At 39.4% G+C, this 23,422-nt stretch overlaps 1 protein-coding gene across 2 annotated transcripts; it reads left to right on the top strand.

The window, feature by feature from the left end:
• Positions 1 to 1,565: 1,565 nt before the first annotated feature.
• Positions 1,566 to 21,918, top strand: LOC118525521 (uncharacterized). Of its 2 annotated transcripts, XR_013444338.1 has the most exons (5): positions 1,566 to 2,171; positions 5,967 to 6,093; positions 16,857 to 18,932; positions 21,407 to 21,640; positions 21,771 to 21,918. XR_013444338.1 is itself a non-coding variant. In XM_078063416.1 (3 exons), the coding sequence occupies exons 1-3, from the start codon at positions 2,157 to 2,159 to the stop codon at positions 18,734 to 18,736; spliced, it is 2,022 nt and encodes a 673-aa protein (XP_077919542.1). In that variant the 5' UTR covers positions 1,566 to 2,156; the 3' UTR covers positions 18,737 to 19,975. The 2 variants fall into 2 exon arrangements, 1 of the variants encoding a protein (XP_077919542.1); XM_078063416.1 differs by lacking the exons at positions 21,407 to 21,640; positions 21,771 to 21,918 and having other exon boundaries at positions 16,857 to 19,975.
• Positions 21,919 to 23,422: the final 1,504 nt, after the last annotated feature.

A 23,422-nucleotide genomic window follows, 5' to 3' on the forward strand; every position in this document is an offset into this window, starting at 1 on the left:
CTGGGAGTTCAAAGTATGGCAGCTTTTCATTGGCTGAGCTGTTGCCCAGATTGGGGGGATTAGAGTAGTAGAGTGGTATCCAAGTGCAAGGTCAAGTCCGTCTTTTCCTATTGGGTCTGCAATTGATCAGGAGGGGTAGGGCATGAGAGCTCCCCCTGCCAAAAGTTCCTAACTCCATTTTAGTGAGGTTTCTCATTATTAATTTTCACAGCATCTAAACAAAGCACAGCTTCGGCTGTTGCCTAATGGATGAGATTTCTGCTAGCCAAATAGATGTTGTAACCTAGTCCTAAAGCCCACAGTATGTTCCTTCTCAAATTTCTGTCAGTTTGCTACAGTAGGCAGACCCTTTATCACCTCACTCTGTTTGGGGACCTCCGGGAAACACCTTACATTAACTTCATTAATTCCATCAATTGATGAGTTGGTTGGTAATGGAATAATTGACCACCCACCCCATCCCACAGGCAGTAAGTGTCTGTGAACATCCTGGGTGGGGGTACCAACTGCAGGTATTGGGACACAAGGATGGCCCAAAGTGGGAAGAGCCTGTCTGGCTTGTGCTTGTTTTCACGTTAGAAGAACTTCTGAGGGCTTGCTTCTCATATTCAGCTTTTATTCCCTGTCATGCCCCCTGACAAGCTCTACACATTTGAGGGTGACACCCACCTCTCCATTCTTTGTTGGCCAAAGTTGTCACTAGGACCCAGGCCAGGAGGATGTTTTCCACCCTCTCTTCACACCTGGAAGTGACAAAAAAGGAAGAGAAGGGGAGCAAAGGAGAGGAGAGAACACAGAAGGGGTGGAGGTGGGGAAAAGAAGGGGAGGGAAGGAGAGAAAACAGACTGGGTGGAGTGTGGCTGGGAAGGTGAGTGGCACATCAGCTAGTGTGCTCCGCTGGCCCAGTTTGCCCAGGACTTTCCCAGTTTTAGGACGAAAACTCCTGTTTCTCAGGAACCTGGTGAGGCCAGGGAAAAGCAGGACAGCTGGTTGCCTGAGCTGCGGCAATTACAGGAGAGGCTGTGTGACCCAACAGAATCTGGCAGAAGTAACGGTCTGTCATTTCTGAGGTTAGGTTATGGAAGATAATGGATTCCCCCTGAGATTCCCTCTTTCTTTCCTGAACCACTTGCCCTGGGGGAAGCCAGCTGCCCTGTTGTAAGCAGGTCCAAGGAGAGGCTTCGTCCCGACGGATCACCTGAGTGATCACATTCCAGTTTCCACCACTTGCAAGACACACACCTCCACCTGCTCGCACCAAAAGATTTTGAATTTAGCCATTTAGCCATTTAGCTATTCTCAACTTGTTGAGAATACCTCCGCCTCTAATACAAGCGGCCCTCATGACTCTACTCTTTTACTTTAAATTTATAAACATTAACTTCGAACAGGCAGGAAGCAGCTCTCCTCCACAGCGATCAAAAAGCTGAGAAACAAGCACCGCCGGGCAGGACTCACAGACCCACAAGCTCGCCCCGCCCCCACGCGCGCTTCCTGCCCAAGCCCCGCCCCCTGTAACCTCCTCTCCCGTCTGCGCGTGTGCAGTTGCCGGCAGACCCGGAAGTGAATTGAGCTGAGTGACAGGAGCGTTCGGGTGGGTGAATTTCGGATGTTCAGTTTCAAGCCCGTGCTTCGCGGCCGCACGGCCTCCGGTCGTCCACACTGGGGTTCTCTGGAGGTGACAGCGGCGGCCCTCGCCTTCCTGCCCACGATGAGTCCCGGCGTCGCCGTGAGACGTTCCGAGGCCTGGTAGCGCCGGGGCGCGGCGTCCGTGTCCGTGGAGACCGCCGCTTCGGGTGCCTCCCTGCGCTCCCATTCCTCCGTCCCGGGTCCCGGAGGCTGCGGCTCTGTTGTGTGCGGCGTTTGCTGGGGGCCGGTGCAGCCGCGGAGCGCGTGGGCTTCGCAGCCGGGCGCTGAGTTGCGAGGAGAAGGGGGGAATCCGCCTCACTGGCCTGTCTCTGTGTTCACGGGCCCCTCGTGGGGCAGCGGGCGGCGGAGGGGTGGCGGTCCTCCCTCTGTGTGTGGTCGTGTCCCGGGCAGGGGATGTTCATTCTAGGCATTGAACAGCCTGTGTTCAGCGCTCACCGTCCGCTTGTCAAGGCTGATCTTATCCGAGAAACAAGTCCAGGAGAAGAGGAAAGGAAGAGGAGGCAAAAATGACGCGTTCCCAGGTAAAATTCACATTCTCGGTTGTTTCTTCTCTCTTTCCTGAAATGCTGGTTTTTTTGGACTTGGTAATGTACTCTCAAGCACTCAGGGGTCGTGCCTGACGTTTGCTAGAACTCACCCCGGCCTTGCCTCAGTGCCTCGCATCTCCACTTACGTTCCATCTCACCGTGACCCAGAGGCATGGAACCTGGGAAGACGCCCTGTCGGGGGATTTTCATGGGGAGGGTTTCATACTCTGGTGTGAATCAGGAACTGGGAGTGGGACTTTGGTGTCAGTGAGGTTGGCAGAGGGGATTGTTTTAGGAGTTGCATGTGAATGCGCTGTCAGTTCCTTGTAGAGCAGCATTAAGAAGAACTGCATTAAGCGAAATAAGTCACGCAGAGAAAGACAAATATCATATGGTTTCACTCATATGTGGAATTTAAGAAATAAAACAGATCAACATATGGGAAGGGGAAAAACAGAGAGAAGGAAACAAACCATAAAAAACTCTTAATGATAGAAAACAAACTTAGGGGTGATGGAGGGAGGTAGGTGGGTGAGGGGTATTTAGGAGGGCACTTGTCCCGTTGAGCACTGGGTGTTACATGTAAGCGGTGAATCACTAAATTCTCCTGAAAACAATATTACACTACATGTAAACTAACTAGAACTTAAATACGAATTTGAAAAAAGAAAAAAAAAAAGAACTGCACAATAATGAGCCATATCAATGTGCAGGAAAACAAGACTGAGAAGGGAAAACCTATTGTCCCTGATTTTACAAGGCATTTGAAGCTAAACAAGTGAATCAGCATGTTTCTGGCTCTAAAATATTAATGATTTGGATTACAATGGAAAGTTCTGAAACATATCAATGATAAAGGATGTTTTATTGTATAATTTGTTTTAACAGTACGTTCTTTAATATCACTCACAGCATATCCATCCCATGAAGACCCTTGTTCATTCAGGGACTTTTTTTTTTTTTTTTTTAAAGATTTTATTTATTTATTTGAGAGAGAGAGAATGAGAGGGAGAGAGCACATGAGAGGGGGGAGGGTCAGAGGGCGAAGCAGACTCCCCGCCGAGCAGGGAGCCCGATGTGGGACTCGATCCAGGGACTCCAGGATCATGACCTGAGCTGAAGGCAGTCGCTTAACCAACTGAGCCACCCAGGCGCCCCATTCAGGGACTTTTGTGTAGCAGGTGTTTTACCTAAAAATGTTTCAGCCATTACATTGGAGCAAAAAATTAGTCTTTGTCATCAGAGTGGATGGAACCAAATTCTGTTTCCACCAATTGTTACTAAAATATTACATTTTTTTTAAAGATTTTATTTATTTATTTGACAGAGAGAGACACAGCGAGAGAGGGAACACAAGCAGGGGGAGTGGGAGAGGGAGAAGCAGGCTTCCCACTGAGCAGAGAGCTTGATGCGGGGCTCGATCCCAGGACCCTGGGATCATGACCTGAGCCGAAGGCAGACGCTTAACGACTGAGCCACCCAGGCGCCCCTGTTTTAAACATTACATGCCATGTATCTTTGTTTTGAGGTCAAACTCCACAAACAGTGTTGCACATTTTGGACTAAGAAGTAAAACATCTCCTTCCCTGTCATGCCCTCCATCATCACTCACCACCTTTGTAATCACTGTTGCCTGTTCTGTGGAAGATTAAGTGTATGTCTTATAAAAATGCATTTGCCTATCATTAGCAGATTTTAGTTAAAATTCTTCAGTGAATGTTATATTGTGATATTTTATTCTGTATACATATCTTGGAGTTGTTTTTGTGCTAATACACATAGAGATAGCTTGTTCTTTTAGATCCTCATTAAAACATTCTCTGGATGAAGACACATGGATCCCACATGGCTCACAATGTCCAGGCATTGTGTGCAGTGATGAATAGCAGGAGTCCTGGCCATCATCCCTGTGTCTGCCTCAGTTTTAGTAGAAATGCTTCTGTTGTTTACTGTCAATCATGATGTTTACTGGAATTTCCTTACTTGATGCCTCTAATTTTTTTTTAGCATGATTTTTAGTTACTCAATAATTTCTTAAAAGATCTAATGCTTTCATAATTTTTTTCTATTTTAATTTATTAAATAATGTAGAATATTAATAAATTTTATAATCTTCAAGCATTGTTTTATTATTGGATAAACTCCACTTGGCTTATGTTTAAATGGACACTTAAATGGACAAAATTTTGATATTTACATACAGGTATTTAGTGGAAAAGGTAAAGTTTTTTATTTTCATTTTTGTATTTTTTTTAACTGGGCTAGTACAGAGTAATGTTGACAACAACCTAATTAAAAATAAGTACAATTTCAGGGGCGCCTGGGTGGCTCAGTTGTTAAGGGTCTGCCTTCAGCTCAGGTCATGATCCCAGGGTCCTGGGATCAAGCCCCGCATCGGGCTCCCCGCTCGGCGGGAAGCCTGCTTCTCCCTCTCCCACTCCCCCTGCTTGTGTTCGCTCTCTCACTGTGTCTCTCTCTGTCAAATAAATAAATAAAATCTTTAAAGAAAAAAAAAAAGTACAATTACTAAATGTCCATTTTACCAAAAATACTGAAATACATGAGTAAAAAAAAAAAAAAGATATATTTAAAAAAAATTCATCCCAAAAATCTGTCTGAAAGGACTACTTTTACTGAAATTGTGTTTATGTGTGTGTGGGTGTATGCGAGCAGAAACCTATGGTGTGTATAAAAGATGCATTGTTTCATAAATAACTTTTATATTTATTTTAAGCTTTGAAAATTGTTCTTACGAATTTTTCGTGGCCTTAAGTTTTTTTCTATACTAACTCATTAGTGAATTAATAGTGGTAACAATAATAAAATACTACATATATGCATAGATAATGACATTTTCTGCAGGTCCCTGTTTTTAGCTTTGAACTTGTTTCATGTTTTCTCACTTAGGAAACCCGCTAAAAGTAGAGAACTACTTTTAACACTGTATCTGTCACTTAACTGTGTGATTCTTCAGGTTCAATTCTAAGTTCAGAACACGTGGTTGAGGTGCCGGCTCTGCCATTTCTTAGTTATCTGACCCGAGGCTAGTTTCTTTTTTTTTTTTTTTTTTTTAAAGATTTTATTTATTTATTTGAGAGAGAGAGAGCACAAGAGAGGGGAGCGGGAGAGGGAGGAGCAGACTCCCCGCCGAGCAGGGAGCCCGATGCGGGACTCGATCCCGGGACTCCAGGATCATGACCTGAGCCGAAGGCAGCCGCTTAACCAACTGAGCCACCCAGGCGCCCCCGAGGCTAGTTTCTTAGAGTCTCTGTGACAGTTGCCTCCTCTATAAGGTGGACACAGATATTTCTCTAATATTATTACACAAAATAATACCCATTTGAGTAATGTTTAGCACATCATAAATGTTTAAAAACTTTTTGTTTCTGCCATTATAATCATCATCACATTCTTACATTTTAAGCTTTCTTAAAAGACACTGTCAACTTTGTACTCTTTAAAGACCCTACTCATAGTGTAGCTCATCAGAGAATAACTGGTGTGTAAAATGTATTATCTAGCACTTCTATATAGTCCGTCTTGTGATGCATTTTTTATTTATATATTTTGTTGTTCACAGAATTGTGGAATGCACAGTGATTTTGTGGATTTATGTATTCTGGTTGAGAAGTATAATAACACAAAATTAGGGATATATGATTTGCTCAAAATTACCTTATACTGATTTTTCACCACAGCCAAATCAATCCTTACACCTCTCTCCTATAATTTGTGTGAAGATAAGAATTCTCCCTGTGGTCTCTTAGTTTAATGTGTTTTTCGTTACAGGAACTGTTGACCTTCAGGGACGTGGCCATAGAATTCTCTCCGGAGGAGTGGGAGTGCCTGGACCCTGCTCAGAGGGCCTTGTACAGGGACGTGATGGTGGAGAACTACAGGAACCTGGTCTCCCTGGGTGAGGATAATGTCCCTCTAAATGTTGGGATCTGCCCTAGTGAGTTTCTTGGGGGCCCCCTGCCCTACTAGACTGTGACTGAAGCTATATTGACTCTGAATTGAAAGCTTCATGAGGTGGCACCTGGACTTTCATCTCCTCCTTTCTTCAGACGATCTGCCCACTCCTCACTAGATTAGTGTTGCTTTTACCACTTGAGTAATCACAAAACCTTGTAGCAAAATTTTAAAGTATTGGATTCCCTGGTTTTACTCCCCTGCGTTTGAGTCAGTAATTCCAGAAGAGAGCTAGATGTCTGTATATGTACAATATTTCCTAAGCCAGTCAGGGGACGGAATTAGCGTAGACCCATCTGCAACATCTTCCGTCCTCCGCTGAACAAAGGGCTGGGATTATATTCTGGAAAAGCCCCAGCACGTAACTCTCCTTTTTTATGAGCAGGAATCTCTCTGACCTGAACGTTATCTCCATTTTGGAGCGAGGGACAGAGCCGAGGGCTGTGGAGGGTGAGGTGAAAATAGAGAAAAAACCAAGTGGGTGGGATTATATCAAAGATGTGAACACTGGTAACAGCTGAGATGGTCAGAGATGAAACTGCTTCATCAAATATTGTTTGAGAAACATTCCCCAAAGAGGAGAGGTCTAGGAGAAAAGAAAAGTACTTGTGAGCACTCAAAGGAAATCTCCCCCATTACTCTGTTCTGCAGACATGACATTCCAGTGGCAGTCTTTATCATGACCTGCAACACTGTTATCTGGCTGCTGTGACCTTTTTGGTCCCTTGGCTTTGAGAGGGATGAGAGGGGCTGTTTCATAGGGGTCCTCTTTTCCTCTGGTCTCTCCTTCCGTACTTGATGCCATAGATTGCAGCTGATCCAGCAGTTCCTCCACAGTCCTGACTCCAGGACCTGTCCGGGTTTCATCCTCAGTTCCTGTGTTTGGGAGATAGGAAGACATTGGCTCCTCCTCCATTGCACTTGGGGCCCCAAGGCTGCATGGGATTGTCTCAAGGCCTCCTAGCCATTTTGTCAGGCCTGCTTCTGCCACACATCAGGAGTATAACCAGGCAGTGGGGTGGATCTTCTGAGATGGTTAGTCATCAGTACTCTACAGTCAGTGGACAGAGAGCTTGTCTCCTGGAAACCAGTCCTACATGGGGAGCAGCTCTTGGTCTTCTCAAAGACCCTGCAAAATCGAACCCCATTGCTTTACTGCTGTTATCTTGCTTATTCTCCTTCCTGCGCTCTGCCTAGGCTAGTGATGCAGACAAAATTTGGCTCGGACAGATTTTATATTTTCCTAAGTCTGCAATTTTGCTTTTGAAACATGTTTTCCTAGTGTCTGAAATATCCTCTTTTTCTGCTGTGATAACCCACTTTTAGTTGATGGACAACTTCTGGTGGACTTATCCGTGGAGGGGGTTTATTGGGTAACAAAATTTTTGAAGAACACTTTGATTAATGTACAACAGTGTTGTCCTGCCACTTACAGAAGTGCCCAGTTAAGCCACTGAGTGGCGTGGTCAGCAAGTCCTAGGGAGGCTGAGATAGAAAGTATCAGGAGAGTCCGACTGATGAGTGATTGTAGTTCTCTTTCTGCTCTTTGTGGAGTGTCACAGAGTCTCTCAAGGGCAGTGTGGCAATGTTGATCAAATATCTAATGATTATTCCCTTTGAGCCAGCCATCATAGATGTACGAACTTATCCCAAGGAGAACATTGTTGCAATCGTTTATCTGTGAGGCTTTGACCAAACTATGGTTTGTGCCAAATTGTTCACCCCCTGCATGCAACAGTGTTCTTTCCTCCAAACAAATATGATTGTGATGCATATGAGGGAACTTACGAAGTTAAATGATGCTTCTTTTTTCTTTTTTTTTTTTTTTAATTCCAGGATAGTTAACATACAGTGTTATATTAGTTTCAGGTGTACAATATTATGCCTCCGTTTTTAAATTCTAATTTGTTATGTTTAAACCACTACAGTTTTCATCATGTACATTTCCATGAATTAAAAATGAACTTTAAAAAATTTAATCATTAATTACATATTTTTGATGACACTCAGAATTCTGTTTTATAGCTCTGGTTTGTGGGCCGCTGGATCAAGGAGTAAATATTTTAAAATATATATTACAAGATTTGCTTCTTGAGTGTTGATGGTTATGGCTCAGCAACAGTTTCCCCAAAACCTATTCAAACTCCTGAATTTTGTGAAAAAATTATCTTAGTCCCTTTATTTCTCTTTCACGTGATTTACCTATTATTAAAGTAGCTCTTTCTCAGATTGATTGGATTTGTAAAATTGGGAATATTGGATATCTTTTTTTTTTTTTAAGATTTTATTTATTTATTTGAAAGAGAGAGAGAGAAACAGCATGAGAGGGGAGAGGGTCAGAGGGAGAAGCAGGCTCCCTGCTGAGCCAGGAGCCCGATGTGGGACTCGATCCCAGGACTCTGGGATCATGACCTGAGCCGAAGGCAGTCGCTTAACCAACTGAGCCACCCAGGCGCCTGGGAATATTGGGTATCTTGAGAAAATATTTTTTTAATTAAATTACTGTGTTCATACCAGAAATCATTAAATTGATTTGCCATAATTTGTTATATAGGATATCTTGCTTTTTCTATAGTATATTTTAAGTTTTCTAAATATAACTTCTTGGGGGCGCCTGGGTGGCTCAGTCGTTAAGCGTCTGCCTTCGGCTCAGGTCATGATCCCAGGGTCCTGGGATCGAGCCCCGCATCGGGCTCCCTGCTCCGCGGGAGGCCTGCTTCTCCCTCTCCCACTCCCCCTGCTTGTGTTCCCTCTCTCGCTATCTCTCTCTCTGTCAAATAAATAAATAAAATCTTTAAAAAATAAATAAATAAAAATTAAAAAAAATAAATATAACTTCTTGGATTTTATTTGAATTTTACTGACTTTTTGTATTTTGGTACAAAATCCTTTATTCTAATAATTAATTTCCCTGTCTAGATTCATCATGTACACATCTTGGTATACTAAACTAGTATTTGACTTTCTCATTGTATTTTATTGGGAAGTTAGACAATCTCTTCCACTCCATGTACATCCTCACCACTATTGCTTATAACTCGTTGCGTTTTCCACAAAATTTTTCATGTTCTGGAAATTACATTCTTCAGTTAACACTTGAAGTCTGTTTTGATCTTCATCTTTTAAACTGGGTTCCATAAAAAGTTCACCTGGTCCTTGTTGACCCACATGTCAGTACTGTCCTGCTCTCTGACCACAGCCAACTCCTTATGTTACTGGCCATCTCTGTGCACATCTAACTCCTGCATGGCGCTGCCAAAAGCTGCTCCTGCAGTCCCCTTCTACTAACACTGCCCTTCAGTAAAATCCATTCCCCACTGTGTGTCATTAAGTTATTTTCCCTTTGAGGTTGCCTATGTTGTGGTGATAGTTAACAAAGTCAGAATATATTGATTTTGGATACGTACACATAACTTCCATTGATCCACAATAATAACTATATATCCACTTATATGTAGTAAGACCGTCCCTCACGTCATGTCTCCTTATGCCAGCAATTGTGTGAAGAGATCCAAATATATGAGTTCAGATAATTAGAGGAGGCTGCAAAAGAAGCTCTATTATTATTGTTTTTAAGATTTATTTATTTGAGAGAGAGAAAGAGGTAGAGAGAGCATGAGCAGGAGGGGCAGAGGGAGAGGGAGACTCTCAAGCAGACTCTGCAGTGAGCATGGAGCCCGACGTGGAGCTCAATCCCAGGACCCTGATATCATGACTTGAGCTGAAACCAAGAGTTGGATGCTTAACCAGCTGTGCCACCCGGGCACCCCAAGAGGCACTATCATTTTTATATAACAAACAAGGACACTTAGCCTCAAAAAGGTTAGCATGCCAAATTGGTAAATTTCTATTTATAAAACATTATGTAATTAATAGTTTGGTTGGTATGTTATTTCTTTTCAGCTAATCTATCCACATCTCCCCCAAAGTCCAGACCCTGACAAAACCTGCTAACTTTGTTTCCCTCCAACAAACTCTTTGTCCTCCCACCGGGGATTCATCATCTTGCATCCGTGTCACTCTCCGTTGCTGAATTCTTGACAGACTTTAATGGCATCTGTATGTGTATGTAGAGTGAGTTCATCCATTCTCCCCTTGATGGCCATGTCCGGACTTTTGCTTGCCTTTTAAGAACACTTTTTACATGTCTCATGGAATATATATGTAGGACTCTCTTGAGTAAATGCTTATAAATAGAAAGCCAAGGATATCCCATTTGAGAAATTCCAGGGAAGATGTTAGAATAGAGGTAAACCTGTATTCCTTCCACCGTATCATGCTAATTGCCTTCCTCATCGCTTCCATTCTCTCCCGTCCCCCCGCACCCATAGTACATTTCCCACAGAATGGCTCAGTATTGTGCCACTTGCTAAGTCAGTTCATGTCTTCTAAGATAAAGATTTTTACTGCCCTAGTGCAATTGCATTCCCATAAATTTGCAAGCACAGGCTCTGTTCTTCCACCTTCCCTCATATTGTTCATTAATCTGGATGAAGCACACTGTTTCCTCCTTAGCATATTAATTTTGAGCCCTTGGACACCCAAGTCTCCTCAGCGCCCCCTATCCTTACCCCTTCTGCATTTTATAAACATCCCTACTCTTCCAGAGGACAGCTAGTTCAGGATAGCACCATGCCTGGTTACTGTCTAAATCAACACATTCAGGAAGTGGTGACTCAGATGCTCTTATCCAGGTGGGATGAGTCAGTAATGATATTAGTAACACAACTCAATTCCTGTAGTTTTCTTGAAGCATTTCCCTGTACGCTGGTGGGGTTTGCTATGACCTTTGCTCACTTCCTGAGTGGGTAGTAATGTTTAGTGCTCAAGAACATGTGGTCTGAGCCTGCAGGCCCAGGTTCAAATTTGGGCTTTCACATTTTTTTCTGTGTGAGTTAGTGTTGGGTACATAAACACAATGGGCCCGTTGTTTTTATCTGAAATATGATAATGTTTCTTGAGAATATTTTAAATATGTTAATGCTGTTAGATTTTGAACATTGTATAACATATAGCAAGTACTGGAAATTTACCTTTCTTTACTAATACTTCTTGACCTCCTCCTATGTTTAATATGTGATTGACCTTTGTCTACATTATATTATGTTTGTATTCATTTTTTAATTTGTTTCATCTCAATATTGTTTCTGTCTTAGTAAATTTTCAAGGCACATACTCTGTAGTGTATGTATTCTGTGACTGCAGGATCGCATTATTAAAGGCTGCTTCACAGTTAGAAAATAGCTCTATTGGAATACAATGGCACTAAATTCCTATCTTTCAATAGTTACCCTCAATGTAAATGGGCTAAATGCCCCAATCAAAAGACACAGAGTATCAGATTGGATAAAAAAGCAAGACCCATCGATATGCTGTCTGCAAGAGACTCATTTTAGACCCAAAGAAACCTCCAGATTGAAAGTGAGGGGGTGGAAAACCATTTACCGTGCTAATGGACATCAAAAGGAAGCTGGGGTGGCAATCCTTATATCAGACAAATTAGATTTTAAACCAAAGACTATAATAAGAGATGAGGAAGGACACTATATCATACTTAAAGGGTCTATCCAACAAGAAGATCTAACAGTTTTAAATATCTATGCCCCTAACATGGGAGCAGCCAATTATATAAGCCAATTAATTAACAAAATCAAACATATCGACAACAGTACAATAATAGTAGGGGAATTTAACATCCCCCTCACTGAAATGGACAGATCATCTAAGCAAAAGATCAACAAGGAAGTAAAGACTTTAAATGACACACTGGACCAAATGGACTTCACAGATATATTCAGAACATTCCATCCCAGAGCAACAGAATACACATTCTTCTTTAGTGCCCATGGAACATTCTCCAGAATAGATCACATCCTAGGTCATAAATCAGGGCTCAACCGGTACCAAAAGATTGGGATCATTCCCTGCATATTTTCAGACCACAATGCCTTGAAACTAGAACTCAGTCATAAGAGGAACGTCGGAAAGAACTCAAATACATGGAGGCTAAAGAGCATCCTACTAAAGAATGAATGGGTCAACCAGGAAATTAAAGAAGAATTAAAAAAATTCATGGAAACCAATGAAAATGAAAACACAACTGTTGGGCGCCTGGGTGGCTCAGTTGGTTGAGCGACTGCCTTCGGCTCAGGTCATGATCCTGGAGTCCCGGGATCGAGTCCCACATCGGGCTCCCTGCTCGGCAGGGAGTCTGCTTCTCCCTCTGACCCTCCCCCCTCTCATGTGCTCTCTCTCATTCTCTCTCTCTCTCAAATAAATAAATAAAATCTTTAAAAAAAAAAAAAAAAGAAAAAAAAAAAAAAGAAAACACAACTGTTCAAAATCTTTGGGATGCAGCAAAGGCAGTCCTAAGAGGAAAGTATATAGCAATACAAGCCTTTCTCAAGAAATAAGAAAGGTCTCAAATACACAACCTAACCCTACACCTAAAGGAGCTGGAGAAAGAACAGCAAATAAAGCCTAAACCCAGCAGGAGAAGAGAAATAATAAAGATCAGAGCAGAAATCAATGAAATAGAAACCAAAAGAACAGTAGAACAGATCAATGAAACTAGGAGCTGGTTCTTTGAAAGAATAAATAAGATTGATAAACTCCTGGCCAGACTTACCAAAAAGAAAAGAGAAATGACCCAAATAAATAAAATCATGAATGAAAGTGGAGAGATCACAACCAACACCAAAGAAATACAAACAATTATAAGAACATATTATGAGCAACTATATGCCAGCAAATTAGATAACCTGGAAGAAAGGAATGCATTCCTAGAGATGTATCAACTACCAAAACTGAACCAGGAAGAAATAGAAAACCTGAACAGACCTATAACCACCAAGGAAATTGAAGCAGTCATCAAAAATCTCCCAACAAACGAGCCCGGGGCCAGATGGCTTCCCAGGGGAATTCTACCAAACATTTAAAGAAGAATTAATACCTATTCTACTGAAACTGTTCCAAAAAATAGAAATGGAAGGAAAACGTCCGAACTCATTTTATGAGGCCAGCATTACCTTGATCCCAAAATCAGACAAAGACCCCATCAAAAAGGAGAATTACCGACCAATCTCCCTGATGAACATGGATGCAAAAATTCTCACCAAAATACTAGCCAATAGGATCCAACAGTACATTAAAAGGATTATTCACCACGATCAAGTGGGATTTATCCCTGGGCTTCAAGGTTGGTTCAACATCCACAAATCAATCAATGTGATACAATACATTAATAAAAGAAAGAACAAGAACCATATGATCCTCTCAATAGATGCAGAAAAAGCATTTGACAAAGTACAGCATCCTTTCTTGATTAAAACTCTTCAGAGTATAGGGATAGAGGGTACATACCTCAATATCATAAAAGCCATCTATGAAAAACCCACAGCGAATATCATTCTCAATGGGGAAAAACTGAAAGCTTTCCCCCTAAGGTCGGGAACACAGCAGGGATGTCCACTGTCACCACCGCTATTCAACATAGTACTAGAAGTCCTAGCCACAGCAATCAGACAACAAAAAGAAATAAAAGGCATCTGAATTGGCAAAGAAGAAGTCAAACTCTCACTCTTTGCAGATGATATGATACTTTATGTGGAAAACTGAAAAGACTCCACCCCAAAACTACTAGAACTCATACAGGAATTCAGTAAAGTGGCAGGATATAAAATCAATGCACAGAAATCAGTTGCATTTCTATACACCAACAACAAGACAGAAGAAAGAGAAATTAAGGAGTCGATCCCATTTACAATTACACCCAAAACCATGAGATACCTAGGAATAAATCTAACCAAAGAGGAAAAGAATCTGTACTCAGAAAACTATAGAATATTCTTGAAAGAAATTGAAGAAGACACAAAGAAATGGAAAAATGTTCCATGCTCATGGATTGGAAGAACAAATATTGTGAAGATGTCAATGCTACCTAGAGCAATCTACACATTTAATGCAATCCCTATCAAAATACCATCCACTTTTTTCAAAGAAATGGAACAAATAATCCTAAAATTTGTATGGAACCAGAGAAGACCCTGAATAGCCGAATAGAAATGTTGAAAAAGAAAAGCAAAGCTGGTGGCATCACAATTCCGGACTTCAAGCTCTATTACAAAGCTGTAATCATCAAGACAGTATGGTACTGGCATAAAAACAGACACATAGATCAATGGAACAGAATAGAGAGCCCACAAATGGACCCTCAACTCTATGGTCAAGTAATCTTTGACAAAGCAGGAAAGAATGTCCAATGGAAAAAAGACAGTCTCTTCAACAAATGGTGTTGGGAAAATTGGACAGCCACATGCAGAAGAATGAAACTGGACCATTTCCTTACACCACACACAAAAATAGACTTAAAATGGTTGAAAGACCCAAATGTGAGACCGGAGTCCATCAAAATCCTAAAGGAGAACATGGGCAGCAACCTCTTCGACCTCAGCTGCAGCAACTTCTTCCTAAAAACATCGCCAAAGGCAAGGGAGGCAAGGGCAAAAATGAACTATTGGGACTTCATCAAGATAAAAAGCTTCTGCACAGCAAAGGAAACAGTCAACGAAACCAAAAGACAACTGACAGAATGGGAGAAGATATTTGCAAATGACATATCAGATAAAGGGCTAGTATCCAAAATCTATAAAGAACTTACCAACTCAACATCCAAAGAACAAATGATCCAATCAAGAAATGGGTAGAAGACATGAACAGACATTTTTCCAAAGAAGACATCCAAATGGCCAACAGACACATGAAAAAGTGCTCAACATCGCTCGGCATCAGGGAAATCCAAATCAAAACCTCAATGAGATACCACCTCACACCAGTCAGAATGGCTAAAATTAACAAGTCAGGAAACGACAGATGTTGGCGAGGATGCAGAGAAAGGGGAACCCTCCTACACTGTTAGTGGGAATGCAAGCTGGTGCAGCCACTGTGGAAAACAGTATGGAGGTTCCTCAAAAAGTTGAAAATAGAGCTACCATATGATCCAGCAATTGCACTACTGGGTATTTACCCCAAAGATACAAATGTAGTGATCCGAAGGGTATGTGCACCCCAGTGTTTATAGCAGCAATGTCCACAATAGCCAAACTATGGAAAGAGCTGACACACATACACACACAATGGAATATTATGCAGCCATCAAAAAAAAGAAATCTTGCCATTTGCAACGACGTGGATAGAACTAGAGGGTATTATGCTAAGCGAAATAAGCCAATCAGAGAAAGACATGTATCATATGATCTCACCGATACGAGGAATTCTTAATCTCAGGAAACAAACTGAGGGTTGCTGGAGTGGGGTGGGGGGCGGTGGGAGGGATGGGGTGGCTGGGTGATAGACATTGGGGAAGGTATGTGCTATGGTGAGCGCTGTGAATTGTGTAAGACTGTTGAATCACAGACCTGTATTTCTGAAACAAATAATACATTATATGTTTAAAAAAAAAAAAAGTAGGAAGGGAAAAATGAAGGGGGAGAAATTGGAGGGGGAGATGAACCATGAGAGACTATGGACTCTGAGAAACAAACTGAGGGTTCTAGAGGGGAGGGGGGTGGGTGGATGGGTTAGCCTGGTGATGGGTATTAAAGAGGGCACATATTGAATGGAGCACTGGGTGTTACACGCAAACAATGAATCATGGAACACTGCATCAAAAACTAATGATGTAAGGTGATTAACATAACATAATAAAATTAAATTAAAAAGAAAAGGAAAAGAAAATAGCTCTATTGGTTGTTAACTGCAGGTATGAAATCATAATTCTGATTTCTGATTGCCTTCCCAAATTCTTCATCTTAAAATATGTATGTACCTGAACCAGATATTTAAAAAGTCAGTGGTTCTTAACATAGGTTTCAATGCTCATATTATGTATTCCTTCTGGAATAGGAGCCCTATCCTTTGTTCTGAAGGAAGAAGTCTTTAGAATGCCACAGATTATAATGGTTTGTAATTGTGTTGGCTTATTATTTATCTTCTGGATTTACTGTGGGTTTCTAAAATGCGTGATTCATTTTTACTATGACTTACAGGTAATGGTTTTTAAATATCTTTTATGTATTATGACTGTCATGCACCAATGGTTAATGTTGTAAAATGCCTATTCTGCATGAGTATAGATAGTTTAATTATAGAAATTCAGACCAATATTTTGTTATTCTTACAATGGTGTTTTATCAAGTTCTTCTCATTTTCTCAGTGCTATTTTTATTTTATAATTGTGAATTGCCATTTTTTGTTAGATAAGTTTAAGATATTATTTACCATTACAGTATGTAGTCCTCTCCTTTAGCCTTTATAGTTGTACCTAAATAATTAGGTATGTGTATATGCATTAATATAATATTGCTTTCCTTCAAATATGAAACACCCAAATGTCTAGTGCCAATTGGTGAGTACTTTGGGGTGGCAACAGAAAGATACCACTTGTTTCAGGGCTTATGTAAATACTCTGAGTGGTTTGATCATAGGGTGTTGGAACTAGGCTTTCCTGAAAATAATTTTATCTATGTGTAAACACCCTTTCTTTATTGAGGAATCCGATTCCCTTTATTCCTAAATATTTGCATACTATGGTTGAGAAGTTTTATAACTATATAAGCATTACTTTTGGCCTAATATTATGTTTTCAAGATAAAATATTCACTTTATAACTCTATTAATAGGAAACCTATGGTTCTTTATATCTTTCAGATATCTCTGTTAGAAGTATGATTAAGGAATTATCACCAAAAGAGGACATTAACAAAGAAGAATTATTCCAAACATTGATGTTGGAAAGACACAAAAGAAATGACATCAAGGCTTTGGGTTTCAGAGAAGTCCAGCAAAATATGCATGAGTTTGAAAGTCAGCATACATATGATGAAACAAATTACAAAGGAGTAACCGCAGCCCATAACCAAAATTTCACTGGTAGAAGAGATCAACGGCATAACAAATCCTGGAATGATTTCCCTCGAAAGCAGAGTGTTTCTGTAAGGAAAAGTACTTATCAATATTACAAACATGAGAAGTCATATAAAAGGTATTTGTTAAAACTAAAAAATAACATAACCTGTGCAGGAAACAAGTATATAAAATGTTTTGAAAATGGAATTGGATTAAAGTTTCAGTTGCATCTGGCTGACCTTCAGAATTTTCAAACTGAAGAGAAAATTTATGAATATAATCAAGTTGAGGAGTTGATCAACAGTAGTTCTGTTTCACCACTTCAAAGAATTCCTCCTAGCATCAACATGAACATTTGTAATAAATCTGGGAAACTTTTTATGCATCCTTCATTACTTACACATCAAAAAACACCTATTAGTGAAAAACCTTACAAATGTAATGATTGTGGGAAGGCTTTTAGAGAAAGCTCAAACCTCATTAGTCATCAGAGAATTCATTCTGAGCAGAGGCCTTACAAATGTAATGAGTGTGGCAAAGTCTTCTCTGAGTATTCACGCCTTACTCGACATAAGAGAATCCATACTGGAGAGAAACCTTATAAATGTAATGAATGTGGGAAGACTTTTAGAGGAAGCTCGAATCTCACCAATCATCGGAGAATTCATTCTGGGCAGAGACCTTACAAATGTAATGAGTGTGACAAATCCTTTAACCGCATATCACACCTCACCAGACACCAGAGAATCCATACTGGAGAGAAACCATATAAATGTAGTGTATGTAACAAGGTCTGTAGTCAACATTCAAATCTTGTAATTCATCAGAGAGTTCATACAGGAGAGAAGCCTTACAGATGTGACGAGTGTGGCAAAGCCTTTATGGAGCGTTCAAGCCTTACTCAACATAAGAGAATCCATAGTGGAGAAAAGCCTTACAAATGTAAGGAATGTGGCAAAGCCTTTAACCAGTCCTCTAACCTTGTCATACATCAGATAATTCATACTGGAGAGAAGCCTTATAAATGCAATGAGTGTGGCAAAGCCTTTAATGTGTGTTCAAGCCTTACCCGACATCAAAGAATCCATACTGGGGAGAAGCCTTATAAATGTAATGAATGTGACAAGGCCTTTACCCAATTTGCAAATCTTACTAGACATCAGAAAACGCATACTGAAAAGAAACATTGTGAACCTAATATATGTGGAAATGCTTTTATCCAAAGATCAAGCACTGGGGATTATCAGAGAATTTGTAGTGAAGAGAAACCTCACAAATGTCACGTGTGTAGCAAAACCTTTAATGTGTGTTCAAGCCTTACCCGACATCAAAGAATCCATACCGGGGAGAAGCCTTATAAATGTAATGAATGTGACAAGGCCTTTACCCAATTTGCAAATCTTACTAGACATCAGAAAATGCATACTGAAAAGAAACATTGTAAACCTAATATATGTGGAAATGCTTTTATCCAAAGATCAAGCACTGGGGATTATCAGAGAATTTGTAGTGAAGAGAAACCTCACAAATGTCACGTGTGTAGCAAAACCTTTAATGTGTGTTCAAGCCTTACTCGACATCAAAGAATCCGTACTGAACAGAAACCATGTAAAAGTCATGTATTTGGCAAAGCCTGTAACCAGGGCTCACAGTTAATTAGACACCAGAATATGCATCTTTGAAAGAAAGCACAAAAATGTAATGGGTGTGGCAAGGCTTTTATCCAAAGATCAAGCATATGTAATATTATCTCCTACTGGAGAGAAACCTTATAAATGTAATGAATGTGTTAAACTTTTACGAGATGTTCAGATGTTTACCCAAGGGGTCATGAGAGAATTCACATCAGAGAGAAAACATACAAATGTATTGAAAATGGTAAGGCCTTTAGACAATGATCTGACCTCAGGATTCACCAAAGAATTTACATTGTAGAGAAACCTTAAAACTGTAATGAATGTGATAAATTATTAACCATTTCTCACAATCGGCTACACATCAGATAATTCATAGTAGAGAAAACAGTCTCTTCTTCTGAAAGATTATTCAATTAAATTCTAAATAAATTTAATAATTGATAATTGATTAATTAAAAATCAAAATTATAATACCTATAATGGCTGTCAAAGTTACAAGGATCCCCGTAGAAAGGTCCTGTTACCTTCATTTTATTAAATAGTTTATCTCGGGTTTCTTGAAAAGGCCAAATTACTATCAATGATTTTCATCCTGAGGTTTGAAATCTGTTGATAATATACTTTCATTACAGTCCTTTCATGTTACCATGAAGATCTCTTGGAAAGGTTTAATAAGATAAAAGGGCTAACTTCATTAGGTGATGTTCATTCATGTCCAGAATTTCCCGGAAGAACAAGAACACTGAATTTATAATCCAATATAATATAAATTTGAATGACAGCATGAGTGGCATATAAGAGATGTAAAACTATGATCTAAGTCATGATTAATGTGTTAAGGACCCTCTTCTCCAGATTTGTTGTTATGGGGCTTTTATGATGGAGCTGAGGAGAGGGTACTGAATGTGGCTTAAACTTTCCACCAGTGACAAAGAAAGAGTACACAGCCTTTCTAATCAGCCTACATAGGTGTGAGGTAGAATGGGAGGAGGGATGGGAGACTTAAAAGCTGTTAATAGTCAAATAATAAAAATGAGGTTAGACTAATGCAACACTGAACATTTACTTTTGAAGCGTCTCACTCCTTGGTTGGGAAAGACCACAATTTTCCTCATGCTAATAACTGCATTTCCTTTGCTGCTGCACAGGTAGGATTCTTTATACAATATGTTATTGAAAGTGTTTGTGAAATACTCTTTAGATAAATTGTGATATTTTTGTGGTATTTTCATGAAAATTAATGTGTAGAATTTTTATCAGACAATAAATATGATTTAAGGATTTTACTAGGAGAGCAATTTTTTAAAGCCTAGAAAAATCTAAATTTGAGATTATGGTAACAAGCCTTATGGTTCATGGTTCTTTTTCAACTGTGTTAGAAATTCATTTTAATTTTCTTATAAAATTTTTCCTTACCACTTTTCCCTCCACACCTTTTAAATCAATTTTTATATATGTAATTTACATTTCATCCCTTTAGTCAGTAAAAAATTTGGAGGCTGTATGACAAAGGGGTGGTTTTGAAACTTCTGTAACATAAAAATGGGAGGTACAAAATAAGTGCTTTGTGAATGTAAAGAAAGAGGGTCCTTTATGTCTTTAGTTCAGTGTAATAACTGCAGTGGTACAAGATAAACTGACATCTTGAAATGTGAAGGCAGGAGACCTAAATGCTTCCCTGAAAGTCACACTGGAATTTTGGTTAAAAATATGCTCATTTCACCTGAAAAGTATATAAAATTCATTCTTTTCCTGGCATTATAATTGCTATCATCATCACTTCTGCAGTGGAGATTGGGCCCTATATCTCCAAGGTCTTGAGGCCAGAGTCAGTCTGTCAGAATGTTTTCCTGAATTCAATGTAAATATATTAGATATTTGTTCATTTTATTTATATATAATTCACATGCCATAAAATTGATACCTTAACAGTGTACAATTAAGTGGCTTTTTGTGTATTCACAATTTTGTAAAACCTATCAGTACTAACTCCAGAACAATTTCATCACCCTACAAAAAACCCCATACTCTAACACTCCACACCCCCACCCCTTGGAAACCAGCACTGTAATTTCTATGTTTGTCCCAATTCTGGGCATTTCATATAAATGAAATCATACAATGTGTGGCCTCTTGTGTCTACCTTTTGTATATGGTATGAGGTAGGGGTCCAACTTCATTCTTTTCCATGTAGATTTCCAGTTGTCCCATCTATTCAATATTTTTAAGCATCAGAGTTCCTTTACTAGATTTTAAAATATCAAAATTGCTCTTTCATTGAGATGAATTGATAGGACCAGTGGGCCATGGAACCAATACAGTCATGCTGCTTGAGATTTTTAGACTTTGAAAATACAGAAATAGTAATATTCTGAGGGATTGTAACAATCTGTGTTTGGTCAGGAGAACATATATATACAATTATATGAGAGTAAGAATTATATAAATTAAGTCAAGAGTTTAGAAGGAGTTTGAGCAGTGAAATGTATGAAAGACTGGTGGATCATAGAGTAAGTCACTGATAACTACATCCTAAAGCCCCATGGTGGGTGGAGAAGCCAAAGATCATACATATGTTTGAGAAGTTACTGCCTCTGGTTGCCTTAAATATGTAGTTAGAGCTGGTGAGAAGGTCTGCAAAATCTTTATCTGGTCACTGGTTTCTCCTGAGATTAACATTTTCTGCTTCACTTTTGCCTTCCAAATTCCATATAGGTTTTTCTCATTGGCAAACTTCAGTGAGAATCATACAGCATTTAAAAGCAAAAGTATGGACCACAGCAGACTGGGACAAGGGATGATAGGACAAGCATTAGAAAGACCAAACGCATGGGGAGAGACTGAGGAGAAAAAAATGTGTGTGGAATAAAGTCCACAGATACTGGAGAATAAAGTACCTGAGAAAACCATAAGCTATTTCATCTGGCTCTGCACACACAGAAAGTGAAGGTAAAGACAGAGTGTTAAATAGCCTGGCTAAGAGTTGGAGTGTCACAACGAAGAGCAAATCTGCAAACAAATGGAAAATAATCTTTTTTCTTTTCCTCTTCTTTTTCTTTTCCTCTTTTCTTTCTTTTAGCTCTAGGCATTTGGTGAAATCTCTGTCAAACCACAATATGATAACTAAGCTAATGGAAGAGAGACTACATTTATCACACATGATAATGAAGACAGCCTTTACAAAATTTGTTTGGAAAAGTCACTAAACAAATTATAACCCACAACAATCAGCAAAAACAAACCCTAAAGAAGAAGGAGAATCTGATTTCTAGAGTTCCTCATTATATTTTAAAAGCAAGTTTTCAACAAAATTGTGAGGAATGCAAAGAAACAAAAGTATGGCTCAGTCACACACAGAAGAAGAAGGAGGAGGAGAAGAAGAAAGAAATTAAGAGAAACTGTTTTGAGGATGTGCAGACTTTGGATTTCAAACTGAAATGAAAGAATGAAATTAGTAATATGAAAATAGAAAACACACTGGTAAAGTATATAGTCAAATTCAGAATACTTTAATACTGCAATATAGTTGTGTGTTAACCACTTAGATTATAAAAATGAAAGGACAAAAGAAAAATTATATATATGCATATATATACGCACACACACAATGTTTATTAATGCACTTACAATGTAAAAAGAGTGACATCAAAAACAAAATGTTAGAGGGGAATAAAGAATAAAGTTCTTTTCTAAAAAATTTTTTCATTTTTTAAGTAATCTCTACACCTACTGTGGGCCTTGAACTCACAACCCTGAGATCGAGAGTTGCACGTTCTATCGACTGAGCCAACCAGGTGCCCCAAAGAGTAAAGTTTTTATACGCAATCAAATTTAAGTTATCAGCATAAAATAGACTTTGATCTATGAGATGGTTTATGTAAGCCTTGTGATAACAACAAAGCAAAACCCTACAATACATACACATAAAAAGAAAAGGAAATTAAGACATACCACTATAGGAAATTATCAATTCCTAAAGGAAGTCAGAAGGAGGAAAAAGAGGAATAAGGGAACTACAAATTAGCCAGAAAAGCAATTGGTAAGATGGCATCACTAAGCCCTTACCTATCAATAGTCTGAATGTGAATGAATGAATTATCCAATCGACATACAGTGACTGGATGGCTTAAAAAAAAAAAAGAAGATTCTCCCTTTGCAACCCTGTTGGGACCCCTTTCACTATTGAGAGCTTTTTCTGTATCTTCACTTAATAAACTACTATCGCTTTACTCAAAAAAACAAAAACAAAAAACACTAAAGTGAATGCTGCTGACAAAAGAGTTGAGATTTAAGGATACACATAGCCTCAAAGTGAGGGGATGGAAAGAGATATTCCATGCAAATGGAAACCAAAAGAAAGCAGGAGTCGCTCTAGTTAGATACAATATTCAAGTCCAAAGCTGTAACAAGACAAGCTGATTATATAATAAAAAGGGATCAATTCATCAAGAGGATATAACAATTGTAAACATATATACACCTAACACTGGAGTACCTAAATATATCAAGCAAATACTAACAGATCTAAAGGCAATAATAAATAGCAGTAAGTGTAGGGAACTTCAATACCCTACTTGCAACAATGGCTAGAATATTCTGACAGAAAATCAACACAAAAACATTGGACTTGAGCTATTCTTCAGACCAAAAGGACCTAACAGACATATGCAGATTATTTCATACAACAGAACCAGAATATGCGTTCTTCTCAAGCACACACACAGCATTGCC

This window comes from Halichoerus grypus, chromosome 15 (assembly GCF_964656455.1).
Source record: "Halichoerus grypus chromosome 15, mHalGry1.hap1.1, whole genome shotgun sequence".
Lineage (NCBI taxonomy): Eukaryota > Metazoa > Chordata > Mammalia > Carnivora > Phocidae > Halichoerus > Halichoerus grypus.

What these genes read in the sequence shown, in the direction of transcription:
- LOC118525521 (XM_078063416.1), top strand. An exon ending in CAGGAACCTGGTCTCCCTGG is followed by an intron (nt 6,094 to 16,856) that starts GTGAGGATAATG and finishes TATATCTTTCAG; the next exon opens with ATATCTCTGTTAGAAGTATG.